The sequence below is a fragment of the Suricata suricatta genome, chromosome 6 (assembly GCF_006229205.1).
Source record: "Suricata suricatta isolate VVHF042 chromosome 6, meerkat_22Aug2017_6uvM2_HiC, whole genome shotgun sequence".
Lineage (NCBI taxonomy): Eukaryota > Metazoa > Chordata > Mammalia > Carnivora > Herpestidae > Suricata > Suricata suricatta.
In genome coordinates this window covers 32,713,506-32,727,902 of record NC_043705.1, presented here as the reverse complement: position 1 = coordinate 32,727,902, position 14,397 = coordinate 32,713,506, and the positions used below count along the sequence as shown (strand labels likewise).

General features: G+C 44.1%; 1 protein-coding gene across 5 annotated transcripts in view; it reads right to left on the bottom strand.

Moving 5' to 3' along the window:
* The window catches only part of ARHGAP26 (Rho GTPase activating protein 26), a 419,918-nt gene that overhangs the window by 299,822 nt on the left and 105,699 nt on the right, over positions 1 to 14,397 (bottom strand). For all 5 annotated transcript variants that reach the window (XM_029942151.1, XM_029942152.1, XM_029942153.1 and 2 more), the window contains exons 4-5: positions 11,282 to 11,353; positions 6,111 to 6,212 (exon numbers count right to left, since the gene is read on the bottom strand). In XM_029942151.1, coding sequence (XP_029798011.1) covers positions 6,111 to 6,212; positions 11,282 to 11,353 — 174 coding nt within the window. The remainder of the gene's footprint in view (positions 1 to 6,110; positions 6,213 to 11,281; positions 11,354 to 14,397) is intronic.

Genomic DNA, 14,397 nt, shown 5'->3' with positions numbered 1-14,397 from the left:
CTTCAGACCACTGGGCTGACTGACATCCCTTCCACCTGGCCTCCAGCCAGCTAAGCCCCGTATGTCCCTGCAGCCTGTAATTTCCTCACAGTGCAAATCCAACACACTTACACCAGGGATACAGCTACTTCCTCTGACCACCCACACACCTCAAACATCCTCTCTGCTCAGGCTTGCCAATTGACACTGCAACTCAAGACAGCATTATTCTGAAAATCTGCAACGTGGCTCCTACTGTTAGGCAGCAATGGAGGAAGCTCCTTTAAGACAAACAGCAGAGCCCCGCATTAATGAGACAGCTCATTGCCCAAACACCCAGGTTGGACTTGCAGTTCTATCACTTTCTAGCTGGAGAGACCTACTCCAGTCACTTATCTACTCTGGGTCTCTTTTCCACACCTGGAGGTCGTATCCGCCCTTGCGAGAAAATGAACTAAAGGATGTGAACCATTTGAAAGCCAAAAAGGGCTGTGTGCACATCTGTTACAGCTCCCGCCAAGCCCTTCAGAGCAGACAGGCTTTAGGGCCAGCTCCTCCCTGGAGTCAGTCATGCGTCTCTGTGTAATTAAACTCCTCTCCTAACTGGTCTCCCCACTTTCTTTCTCTCCCCGGCCCCACTCCAGTCTGCACCCAGCAGACAGCTTTCTTAAAATTGAAATCAGAGGTTTCTCACAAACTCATCGACGACTTCCTCTGGCCTCCACCATGGTTTGCAAGACCTTGTGTGACCTGCCTCCCACCCCTGCCCCACCAACCCATTCTCACTGTGCTCCAGCCACCCAGACTGACTCCTCGTCCCCTAACACTCCAAATGCTTTCCTGCCATGCAATCACTGCTACTGGTGTTCCTTCTGCTTGTAAGCCTCTTCTCCTAAATAAATACTCAGTTTTTTTAAACTTAAGGCACAGCAAAAAACATTTTTTATATTATGACCCAAAAAACATGCCTTTATCATTTTCTTCTGTTCTGGCCTCCCCTATTCTATTTCATGACCCAGTAATTCAGACTTTTATGACACCCAATTTTTCACAAATACTTTATTTTTATTTATTTTTTAGAGAGTTAGTGAGGGAGCAAGCATGGGGGAGGGGCAGAGAGAGAAAAAGAGAATCCCAAGCAGACTCTGCACTGACAGTGGGGAGCCCAATTCCAGGCTCAGTTCCACAAATTGTGACATCATGATCTGAGCTGAAACCAAGAGTTCTACACTTAACCAAATAGGGCACCCAGGTTCCCCTAAAATACTTTATTTTTAAGTAATCTCTGCACCCAACATGGGTCTCAAACTCACAACCTTGAGATGAAAAGCTGTGTGCTCTACTGACCGAGCCAGCCAGGCACCCCAACTCACACACAATTTCAAGAACACTGCCCTAGCTTTCCTCTTAGTGGTCTTTCTCATCCTTCTAGTTTCAATTCACTTGTTAACCTGTTTAAAAAAGACTTCATGGACCATGTTAATGTATACAAGATAAAGACCCCCTTGGGTAACCTACCTCCCAATTTATTTCCCTATCACTATGTAGTATTATTTTCAATGCTTTTCTCTTCCTGAAATATAGTGTCAATGAGAGCAAAGACTTTGTGTCATCTTTCCACTTTTCTATCCCAGCTTCCAGAACACTGCCTGGCATGTAGTAAGCATCCAAGAGATGCCTGAGGAAGGAATAAATGGATCTATATGTGGCCTTCAGTAATTCAGTTTTCAGAAGAGATGCATAACTCAATGTAATTCCACAGGAAAGGGAAGAAAAACTCCAATTAGAATGGTAGGTTTCTCCTGCCAATGCCTTTGCTCACCTGGACCACAGAATTCATCACACGTTAGAGCCCTCCCTGAAGTGGTCTGGTGGGCCAGAAGTTCAGCCCACCTGGCAAGCCACTCACAAAGGCTTCCCTGCTTCTTATTTGAGAAACAGTGAATTTACCCCCTTGTCTGAGATGTAACAGCCATTCTATGCTTCTTGGAAAAGAGCTATTTTCCTAGACTTTAAGTTCATGAAAGCCAATCATCCATTTACTCTCACAAAACACTCAACACCTGAATGGACTCATAGAAGTATATGTGTTAAGTGAATGAATATGTGTTAAGTGATTATTATCTTTGAAAGTTCTTAGCCCTTGAAAAAAATTTTAATTGACAAAAGAATCATCCACTAGATGGCAGTGTCATTCCACATCAGTGCACTATAATTTTACCCACTGGAATGTAGGGATGGGCTAGAATTTAAAAAGGCTGCAAGTAGGGCAGAACTCTGGATATTCAAAGAAAGCAGATTTCATTAAAAGTGCACTAGGTGTTTAGTAATATTCCCAAATTGATGTTTGGATAAATGTGAAGAAAATCATCACTTCATAGCTGGAAGACCTTGAACAAATCACTTCACCTCTGCAAGGAACTTGGATCCTTCAAATGTATTTCCAGTAGGTTTAATCAGAAGATTGATTACCAAGGTCCCTCCTTCAGATGAATCCTATCTGAATGACACTGGCATTGAATAACAAAGGCTGCCCAGCTGCCCAGCAACATTCCTCCCTCCCACGGTAGAGAGGCAAGTAGGAGAGCACAGTGAGTTAAAAGAGTTCCAGGGTAAGGGGCCATGTTCACAACCTCAGTGACAAGCTGCAGGCAAGCTACCAAACATCGAGGGAATAAATCTGCACCTCCGGAAGTGGTTGTAAGGATTTGAGAAGATTCCAAGCAAAGTGCCTAACACAGTACATGAATAAGCATTCCGTAAATAACTGCTGCTATTATTGTTGTTAGTGTAAAGTATTATATCATTCTTGTTGTAAGATTTTTATCAATTTAATTCAGCTCAGGCACAACCAAAAAGCAACGCTCAAGAAGACCTGGACCTGAAAGAAAGACCTACAGCCCAGCTCACCCCTTGCCCTCAAAGTACCTAGAGAGCATGGCGAGGCCGAAGACAAGCACACCAAGAACCACAAAAGAGCATGATGTAGAAATGCCCACGAATATCTGTAACTGGCAACGTCAGTGCTATAGAGTAAATGTCGGTGTCCCTGCCAACATTCACATGTTGAGACGTAAGCTCCAATGTGACAGCACCCAGAGGTGGGGCCTTTAGGAGGTGACCAGGTCATGAGGATGGAGTCCTCACGAATGGACTGAGCTCCCCTGGTCCTTTCACCATGTGATGCGACAGCAAGAAGACAGCATCGAGGAAGCAGGAGGCAAGCTACCCCTACCAGTGCTTCAACACTGGCCTTCCTAACCTCCTTAACTGTGACAATTATACTTCTGTCTCTACAAGCTACCTCGTCTATGGTATTCTCTTTTAGTAGCCTGAACACACTAAGGTGGCGAGGTAGCGTACTATCCAATTTGGGGACAGGATGGGGAGGAACGAGCCAGTCAGAGGGATAATACTTTATATTTGTTTAGCAGCCATAATACGCCTTCCTGTACATGAAGTGGACAGAACAGGTACTTTGTATTTTATCAAAAAATGGAACTAAAAGCTCAGTGAGGTGAGTACTTGCCCCAGGTCACACAGTGAAAACACGAACAGCAGGCCTTCAAGTAAGATATCACTGTGCCAGCCAGGGCTTTTCGACCAACACTGTGCTATCTCGGGGGGAGAGGATATGCTTTAAACGAGTACGTTAGACTCATCCCTGAACAAGGAAGCATCATCCAGGCATGAAGAGAACAGACAAGAAAGCATCCTCACTCTGGGGAACGCCATGCCTATAGACTACTGTGCTATGGGCCTCTCAACACCAACAGGTGCTACAACAATCACACAAGTGCTCAACTCTTAATGACCCTGACTGATAGAACTGCTTACAAACTGTAGAGCTGGCCACGTCTGGTCATTGCAAGCTGCAGCCAAAAAGACTGTCCTTAAAGGTAGTTTGTAAACCCTAAATGCTAAATGACACTTGAAGAGTAACTAACTAAAAAGTGAGGGCATCAGGACAGATCCTACATGGAATTACGCATTTATCACAGATGATAGCATATTCTTGGGCCTCTTCCAGTGCCCATACCCCATGCACAGCAGGGATCCCATCCAGTGAATTTAGTACTTTATATACGATCCAATGAAAATAGGTTTTCTTTAGCCTTCTCCAGCACATCTGACAAGATTCACCGGAGTAGCTATGCTAACTTCAAGAATCACCTCCCCGTGTGTTTGCTCCTTTTTCCCTAGTCAGGTACTAGATCTTCCAGGATAAGTTAGCATTTTCTACTTTTCATGCCAAGTTCACACCAAGTATTCAGTTGCCATTGGCTGGCTGGCCAAAAACCGATCTGCAAAGCCCACTACAAACACTTGTTGCGGGGTTGTTGTTGCCTCCCCTTCATCACTTACACAATTGGTTTAACTCCCATTTCAGAGCAAAGGTATCTGAAAACAAGACATGCCTAACTGAAGCTGGGCAACAAATCTGGGTGGGGAGGGAATTAGACTCCACCATCTCCTATGTTATCTTCATTTTTCAACCTTTAACCTTATGATCGTCATATGAACTTTCACCTGACAGAAGTACTGCATGGCATTTTCTCAAAAACAAAGTAGGGTGAAGAATGAGGGCTAGCTTGACAAGTGTCCATCAAATGACAAATGGATAAAGATGTGGTGTGTACACACACACACACACACACACACACACACACACGATGGAGTAATAACTCAGACATTAGAAATCTTGCCATTTTCAGTAATGTGGATGAAGCTAGAGAGAGAAAGACCAATACCATGTGATTCTACTCATGGTATTTAAGAAACAAAATAAATGAACAAAGGGAAAAAGAGAGAGAAACAAGCCAAGAAACAGAGAACAGCAGATGGTTACAAGGTGGGAGGTGGGTGGGGGGGGATGGGTGAAATAGACAATGGGCATTTAGGAGGCACTTGCTATGCGGAGCACTGGATGGAAGTGCTGAATCACTGTATTGCATGCCTGAAACTAAGACCACACTATACGTTAACTAACTGGAACTTGAATTAAAAACTTTAAAAAGGAGGGTTGGAGAGAGCCTGGGTGGTTCAGTCAGTTAAGCGTCCAACTTCTGCTGAGGTCATGAGCTGGAGATTGATGGGTTTGAACCCCAGGTCAGGCTCTGTGCTGACAGCCCAGACAGAGCCTGGAGCCTGTTTTGGATTCTGTGATTCCCTCTCTCTCTCTGCCCCTCCCCCACTCATGCTCTGTCTTGAAAATAAACAAACAGTAGGAAAAAATTAACAACAAAAAAAAAAAAAGAATAAGAGCTAACTTGGAAGTCACCACCTCTCTTTACACAGACCTTAGAAAGGTCAAATAAACTGTTAGAAATTAAATAAAATGACATTCATGTAGTCAACTCTGGAGTTCCCCCTAGGAACCTGCTCCCTGTCTCAGAAGCCACTCCCTTACCATGCAAATCTATGAACTAAATGAGAATTACCACAGATCCATGGTTGCAAAGCTAACTTATCTTTCCAAGTGAACTATTCTTCATGCCAATCCAGAAAGTCCTAGGACAGCCCAGAGAATTTACCTCTTTTGAAACAAAGCTACCAAAGCATAAAACATATGAATGACAATAAAATCCTGCTTAAAGAGAGAGAGATAAAGGAAGAAAGAAAAAAGAAAAGGAAAGAAGGAAAGAAAGGAAGATTGATGTGAAGTACTGGTTGAAATAATTTTTTAAAAAGTAAAAACAGTAATAAAGGAGCAAGACAACAGTGTTTCAGAGGCTAATGTTTCAGAAAATTACGGATACAAGGCATACAAGAAGTAAGGCAATAGGGTACAGAACCAGGGAGAAGGGTGAGGGAAACAGGAAAACAGACTTTAGTGTGAAAAAAAGAAACACATTTTAGTGATCAGGGCTGCCCAACAAGGAGGTGGGTGATCTTGACCAGCGGTAGGTGCCTCTGCCCCACCAGCAGGTTGGACAGCCACAAAAGGTGCAATGTGGATGGGAAGATACAAAGGCGATCCACGCATCAGGCATTTGATGAAGGATCGGGGTCAAGCTCCTGGTTTCTGAGTTCAGATCCTAGGATTTTCTGTCAAGGAGCAACTAGCACAGATCCCACAGCATCACCTAGAAATGAATCACCTTGTTCAGGGTACTAGCGAAGTTTCTTACCTCCTGAAGCTGAGATTCTTTCTTCTTAGAAGACAAATTCAAGTGTTTCTCTAAGATGCCACAATACTTTTCTGTCTCCTTGTCATACTTCTTTTTGGCTTCCTGGCAGAAAGAAGAGAGTAGAAAAAAAGTAAAATGTCAAGAGAAGAAAATCAACCTTTTCAAGTCCTACCTGCTCCATTTCATAGTTCACCATGCCTTCAGACCCAGAATAGCAAACAACCTAGCTTTTTTAAGTCAAGCCAATCCCTATCAAGAGACTGACAGGTGTGACTGTCTACCACAGAGGAACCTGTACCGGGCCAGAAACAAGGCCAGAACCAGTATTTAATAGTGGCAAAGCCAGGACTCCACTTTCTAAGAACCTCAACTATAAAATAGAAATTTCTAATTTCTAATTCAAAGGATTTTCAAGGCCAAAGAAAGGAGCAAAGTTACCAATAAAGCTAATTCCAAAGCAAGAAAACCTACTTAAAGCTTAAATGAGACAAGTCTAGAAAAAGGGCAGATTCACTTTTAATAGTGGTCAAAAATTACTTAGTATATAGATCTCAATCTCCCTGGGTACAATATTTAACACATGGGTGTCTTTGAAATGAAGAATAATTCAAATGAAAATAAAGAAGACAAATGTGTTCACAGCAGCATTATTTGTAATGGCAAACAAACAAAAGGGCAAAAGGGCATCGCTGTCCAAAGACAGGGTTTGAGATAATTAAAGGGTGGGACTTCCAATGAACAGAACCAGGAAGGCTACATGGTGATCTGGCAAAGCTGCTCATAACATGATGTCAAGTACTCATATTACGATATAAACTTGGTGCGTCCTACATAGAATGTATCGACCTAGAGACAAAGATTAGATGGAAAGATCAGTGAAAATAATCAAATTAATGAAATGAGATAATGGGTGATTTTCATCCTCCATTTGGGAATTTTTTATTTTCCTTTGTTAATAACTTTCAAAATGAAAAATAATATAAATATCATAACACACATAGTCCCTGCTTTCCCATCAAATCAGTGAGTAATTGAGATTCTACTTTTATCTCCCATTTTACAGAGAAGAAAACTTAGATCAAGGGAAGTTAGTTAACTTGTAGAAAGCCACAGTGACAGAGTCAGGATTTGAGTTCAGGCTGCCTCCAAACCTCCCCTTCAATCGCACTTTAGACCCATGTCCACAGGCAGTCTCCCTTCCTTCCACTTTCAAGTGTGGGTGGGAAGCAAGGGGGCTGGGAGAAGGCTGACAGTGGCTTGAGGAACAGGATCAACTTCACTAACTTAGCACATCATTCTTACTCTGGACTCAGCTGGAACCCACACAACATATTTTCCTGCAACTCCAAGGCCACTATGAAAAGACAAACTTGCAGCCAGACAAGGAAGCTCAGAGACATCTCCATTCATTCTACAAAGATAGAAGCAGCAATCACTCTGTGTCAGGCTCCTTTAGCCACTGACAATACAAGGGAGAAGTGGTCCCAAGCCTCAATGGGGGGGACATTCCAGTAGAAGGACAATTAACCAGGAAACAAATCAAGAGCATAATTAGAGACCACAACAAGTGCTCTGAAGGAAATAAGGTGCCCTCAGTCCACAGACGGGGTGCTCAAGAATGTGAACTAAGACCCGCTAATCATATGAGGGACAGGGTGGAGCCTTCTGGAGCACAAGAGCAGTACAAATGCTCTGGGCAGAACACTGGGCAGCCTAAGTGGGACAGGTGACAGCAATCACCAAGATGCTCTCACCTGAATCCCCGGGCATGTCAAAACACCATTATCTGGTCAACCACGAAATTCTAAGCCTCTCAAAGTGGGAACAATCATCACATACCCTTTTTAGTTGACAGGTATCCACCTCTACAAATAAGAATTTTGCTTAAGAGACTACTTATACACAGGAACAACTCAAAATGCAGAAGCAAGTGAGGAAAAAGCCTAGGGAGATACTAGGCTCAAATTTGAGGAAGGGTACAGGCTAGACAGTGACTTATGCAACTCTTTCCTCTATAGAAACCAGCGGCTCCCCTTCCCCCTCAATGCGCCTGCAGATCCACTCTAGCAATGTCAGGAAGTCCCAAGAGGAGAACCCTGTGCTGGGCTAGCCCAGCTGGCCAGAGGTGAGAAAAGGCCAGGGAACATGAGTCACCGGCATTCTGTGACTTTTTGGCAACTCGAGCTGCCACATTCCATGTTCAAGAGGACAGCCAGAGCTAAACAGAAAGCAAAGCAGTTTCTGTCCCAAAGAATGCACTATCAGTGGCTAAATGGAGAAAACACAGAGTTAGAATCCTGGAAATTATTCCCAACTTTTCATGGACTGACTCTAAACAAATCACTGCCCCCTCTCCAAAACGGGGTTCCCTCATCTATAAACCAAGGAGGGCTCAGGTTCAGGCTTCCTCTTTCAACTCAAAGACCATCTAACAAAATAAGAATAAAAACAGCTACCTCTTCAGAGACCTATTAGGATAAAACAGGCTAATCCACAGACAGTGCTTAGCAGAGGGCCCAGCACACAGAAAGTGCACAATAAAATTCAGTAACAATGATGATGGCAGTGGTGATCACAGCAGCCATGGTGGTAATGGTGGTAATGAGACCCATTATCTGAACATACCTCTTCCTTATGGAGAACACCACTTGCTTCCCATGCCCCACTGTCCCATGAAGGTAAGTCTTTATAACACCTACCACAATTTGAAATTATGTTTATTTACATCTTTTTGTTTCATGTCATTCTCTGTAACCACACATGAGTACATCTACAACTCCACCATCCTGTGGCCAGGCACCGAGCAGGTACTCCCGTACTTTTTTTAATGGATGAACTGTGTGTACTGAATCTAACAGCTAACATTCAAAGGTTATATGACAGACACTGTTCTGAGCACTTACAGGCATTGACTTATGTCTCCTTCACAAGAACTCTAGGAAGTAACTATTACCACTGTCCCCGTTCTAGAGATCAGGAAACAGGTATGAGGAGGTTCAGCTACTCCCTAAGTTGACAAGCCAATGCCCCCCTCTTCACCATTGCTCTCTAACTTCTATTTTACTTTCACTGTAATGCCAGGCTGTCCAACAGCACCTAGGCTGGCAGAAAAACAAACTTCCCCAAACTCAGAATTCTAGACATAGGGTCATGATTAGGCCAAGCCCCAGGACATGACTCTGCAGGGTAGCTACTTCTGCACCAGAATACCTAGGAGTCCTCCTCTCTGGCAGCCTTCACCTCCACCATGGATTTCTGCTGCTTGCAAAGTAGCAACAGGTTGTTATAGCAACTGAAGCAGCACCAGAGGGGGAGGAAGGGTAATTTTCAGAAACTTCCACTTGGCCACCTGAGAGCCCTGGCTGGTTCTTAAGTATTCTTTAGTCTACTTCTTCAACTGCCTGGTAAAGAGTTCATTTCTTTGCTTTCTTTTCAATGTACACAAGCTGAGGAAATAAATGAACGCATCAGGGGGAGGGGAAGAACAGACTGTTGGGAAAAAGAAACAACAAAAGGAAAGGGAGGGGAAATCACCCCTAATATCATGACACTGCTCAACAGGAGAAGGGATTAGAGTATGTGAGATGCAACATGTTCTGATGAGGGATTATTTTACTTAAATTCTTTTATTCTTATTTTCTCACCATCTACAACCCACTTCTGCCCCACTTCTGGAAAAGTACCTGCTGCTGTCATTAAGCTCACTGGTATTACCCAAGGGGAGCCCACTTCAGAATCCTGCTCCTCCTCTGTGCAAACTATGGGAGCCCCCAAAAGCAGGGCTGAGGACAGAGGCCAGACTGAGAAGCATCTGTGCCCAGAGGCTGAAAAGATTCTTGGAAAGAAGACTGTGTAAAGAGGTCTGCGTTCGCTGCTGCTGCCTCAAAGCTCTTCAAAACGTCCGGAGCCACTGCCATGTATCATCATGAACAGGAAGCACAGGTTCCAACGCCACTAGAGTCAAGTTCTGCTCACTGGGCCTACGCACAATGAGAATCCCTGGGAGACACTCATGGCAAATTCAGTCTTGGACAAAATCTTAGTGGAGTGAGACTCCCTCTTAAGTATGCATTCCGTAATCTCTGCTACAAAACCCATGAGCTCTCATTTCTTCATAAATGTAAAGTGTAAAACTGGCAGAACTGAGAGAAAAATCTTTGCTGGGGTATGTCCTTCCAACTACAGTCAGCCTCCCCTCTGAAGAGCCCTGACTGAACAGCCCACCTCCCTTTGCGGACCCTCATCTTACTCATTTTCAGAAGCAGATGTGCGTAGGTGGGGAGGTGGGGTGAGGAGATAGATCCCACTTCGTTATGTTTCGGTTCTCTTTCTCCCACCTAAAGGCACCTACTTCTCAAGGCCATTTCACAACCGAGTAGACTCTAAGCAAGCAGGCGAGTGATGTTGCCCAAAGCTCCCTGCAGGTGGCGCCAGCAGAAGGACTCACAGTTCCAGAAAAACAGGAAGAAAAATCTCAAAAACCCCTTTTGCTTTCACAGATTCCAATGACAACACTTTCTCTGCAGGTGGCTTCTAACACTCTACTGAAGGTCAAACTAGCTAAGATTTCCTAGTGACTTCTCACAGGGCAGGGGAACCCTGGAGAACCCTTTTAAAAATGAACACGATTCTTTGCAGTCTTCTCAGGGACGGATGGAACCTGCCAGTCCTTCCCCATCAGCGCAACTGAACTGGGACCTAGGAGTCAAAGCAGTCCTGCTTTTGGACCTGCACGATGTAAAACATGTATTTTTCTAAACCAGGATATTTCAAAGAAAACTATGACTTGTCACTTTCCCTTGAAAAATGTCAAGATCTAGCAGTAAAGGGCGCATTTTCAAACACAGCAAAAATGAGCTGTGTCCTCCCCACCCCCGTGGGGCCCAACCTGCAACCCCCAGCTACACTCTGAGTCCTGGGTCCTCAGTAAGTACAACTGCACGTTGTCCAAGCACACGTGTATGTACCAACACAAGGAGGCACGGTTTCTACCTTTGCATGATTTATGAACTAGCACAAAACGATTAGGTAACAAAATACGAGAATGACTGCTCTGGGGTTTGACCGCACTCAGGTTTACTTCAGACACTTGTGAGTAACAGATGAGCCGCTACAAAATCCAAAAACAAGGCTGCCCTAAAAGCCAAGGACAAAGTGTGTGTAATTCTCACCTTGGCGGCCCCAATCTGCTCCTTTCGAAACTTCTCCAAGGGAGTGATGAGCACCTCGCTGGCATTCTCAATCTGGTGAGGAGAAACAGGGCAGGGCAGCGGGGGGAGGGCAGAGAACACATACACACAAAAGCAATGATCAGTTAAGAATTCTAGCAGTTCTGGCATCAAATGCCTCCTGTGTCTCACTCTAAAATTTAAGGAAGCCACCCTGTACAGGTGTCAACTATTCATGACACGTGAACTGAAAGCATATCATCTCAAAACATGGAATTCTTCCCATATGTGACTCATTCTTAACAAATGACGATCTCCAAAAGGTAAGCAACCACACCAAGGCAGAGGGGAGCTGGTGACAGGGTAGGATCTAAATTTCAGCCTAAGAGACTTCTTGTAAATGCCCATTTGCCCAAGCTATATTTAAGTACATGTATTTTAGATCAATATTGAGTCTACGTTAAGAACAAGAGACACTTTTGGACATGCAGCGGCATGAAAACCTTCCAAGCCTGCCTTTGTGGCTTCCTAGCAGTACTGAACTAGGATCAGGGCATTTGTGCCTCCGGTCCACTGGCTGCCTCTCACCTTCATCCCCAGGCACTCATCCCATCAGGTCCTGCACGCCCAGCAGACAGTCACCCCAACAAACCTCACATGCCCAAAACTTGTTCCACTTCCAACTTTTGGCAGTTGGCCATTTCCTCAGATGCTCGGTCCCCAAAGTTTCTTGCGGACAAATCATTTCTTCCTGTAATTCGGGTTTTGACTTAAAGATGACTTCTTTAGGGAGGTCTTCCCTGATCACCAGCACATTTCAAAGCAAACTTCTCATCAAGTGCTTTCTTCAGAAGATGTAAACCAGCTGAAGTTTTCTACTATACCACTACACACACACACTCCCCACTATCTTGCAAATGCTCACTTGCACACCATTCTCCTCCCAACACAGAAGAGTGCTGAAACAAAGGGGCACTCGAGTATTTTTCTATGACTAAATGAATGAATGAATGATTTCTTGAATGGCTGCCAACTGTGTGACCACAGGCAAAGCATTTAACCTCTCTGGGCTCTAATTCCTCATGTGCAAAATGAGTAGGCTGGATTGTTCCAGCCCAAAGAGTCATGGTCTGTTGGAAGGCAGTCTATTTGAAGGCAGCAAAAAATATTTTGCGATCTTTCCTTTTAAGTCATTCACTGCTCACTCGTCGCTCAACTAATTATTTCAGGAATCTTGTTGCAACAAAGGACTATTTTTCTACATCACATGCATATCCATCACAATGAAACCAACAGAATAAATGCCAGAAGCCTGCGATGGACACAGCCAAGAACTAAGTGAGCGATGCGAGGGATGAAAGGTGGCAGGTCTCCAAATGTACTGCCATTTGCCTTTTTCTCAATTTTGAGAGCACTTATCTGAAAAGAGTGTTTTAACATGAGGGTTGCAATGTTTAACTTGTTTGCTTTTTATTATTATTTGATGTTGCTTAATGGGCTCCCCTGTTTAAGAGTTCCACAAATCAAGTGAACGTCTCCAAAGCTCACAGTGGCGTGAGCTAAGCTAGTGGTTCTTAATCTTAGCAGCATGTCAGACTCATTTGGAAAACTTTTTAAAATCCCATTGTCCATACCCCCGAAACCAAGAGAACAAGTTAGCAGTCACTGTATGTTAGCTAGCTTGACAATACATTTTATTTTTTAAAGAAAAGGTCGATATACAAAAAAATTTTTTAAACCCAATGTCCAGGCTATATCTCAAACCAATACTTTGTCTCGGGCACCAGTATATTTTAAACCATCCAAGTTGTTCCAAGGGGCATCCATGGCTATGAATCTAGCTTTAAGAAGAGGCTAAAGACACAAAAGCACTAACTACACCTGGGAAACATGACGCCCAAGACCTTGTCACAGTCCTTCTACTGCTTGCTATCGGACTTCACAAGACCTCGGTTTTTCTATGCAGTCAAAGACTACAGCTATTGAGAAATAAGGTTGTTCTGGGTCTAAGATTCTACGACTGTTTAATTTCCACTCAGCTCTAAGCACTGCGCTGATACTCATGATACAGAAGCCCACTCTATGCTCAAGAACTCCTATTTACTATGAGACAGACACATGCAGTGACTATCAGACACAGTGAAGAATCAGATGCACAAACCAGATACTAAGAAAATACAAAGGAAGGCCAACTATCCCAGGGAGCTGGAGAAGCCTTCATAGAGAGGTGTGGCTTTGGGAAGCTGAGCTAAATTGATGAGGCTGTCACAGGGTGTGGAGGTAGAGAAGGGGCTTGCGGTGGCCTTACACTTGGATGCACACTGCGGAAAACTCAGTTCCCAGACACTACTAATAAAATTGTGCAGGCAGGCTGAAGAGTATATAATCCTGTCATTGTTCCCTTACCACGAGCCCTAGCAATCTGCAGGGTATTCATCGTGATCTCCTCACCACACTCCCCACCCACAAACACTGACTTGGCCAAGAATCAGACTCCTAAGAATCACTTCCCTTTCCCAGGCAGGAGCACGTGCACAAACACACAAGCTGTCCCCTGCCTCCACCCACCACTGACCATGCTGCAGCTACCAGCCTCCTGGTTCTGGTGCAAGCACCCAAAAATGAGCAAGTAAACCGTGTTTCTGTGTGGAGGGCAGAAGGTGAGAGCTACCGCTCTGCGGCGAGTTCCAAGGGAAATACCACATTCTTTAGAACACAAATTTGGGTGTGTTATACTATGTGACCTTGGGCATGTTAACTAACCATTCGGAATCACAGTACCTTCATCTCGACAATGGGATGATACAGGTACCACCTCACAGAGTTATCATGTGGGTTAAAATTAAAAATGTGTGCACACATGTCTTGGTCGAGGGTATGGACTGAATAGCATCTCCTCAAAATTTATACAGCCAAGCCCTAACCTCTGTGAAATTAAACAAAGAGGCCATTAGAGTGGGTGGCTAATGTATCATAGCCTACATAAGCAAACCAAAACCCGAGGCTGTCAACCTCTCAAGGTTGAGAAATGGAGGCCAAATTGGCTTTCCCAAGTAAGACAACAGCTTAAGCTATAGCCAATCAATTCCACAGGGAATCAGAGGCCTCCAAAAGTTAAA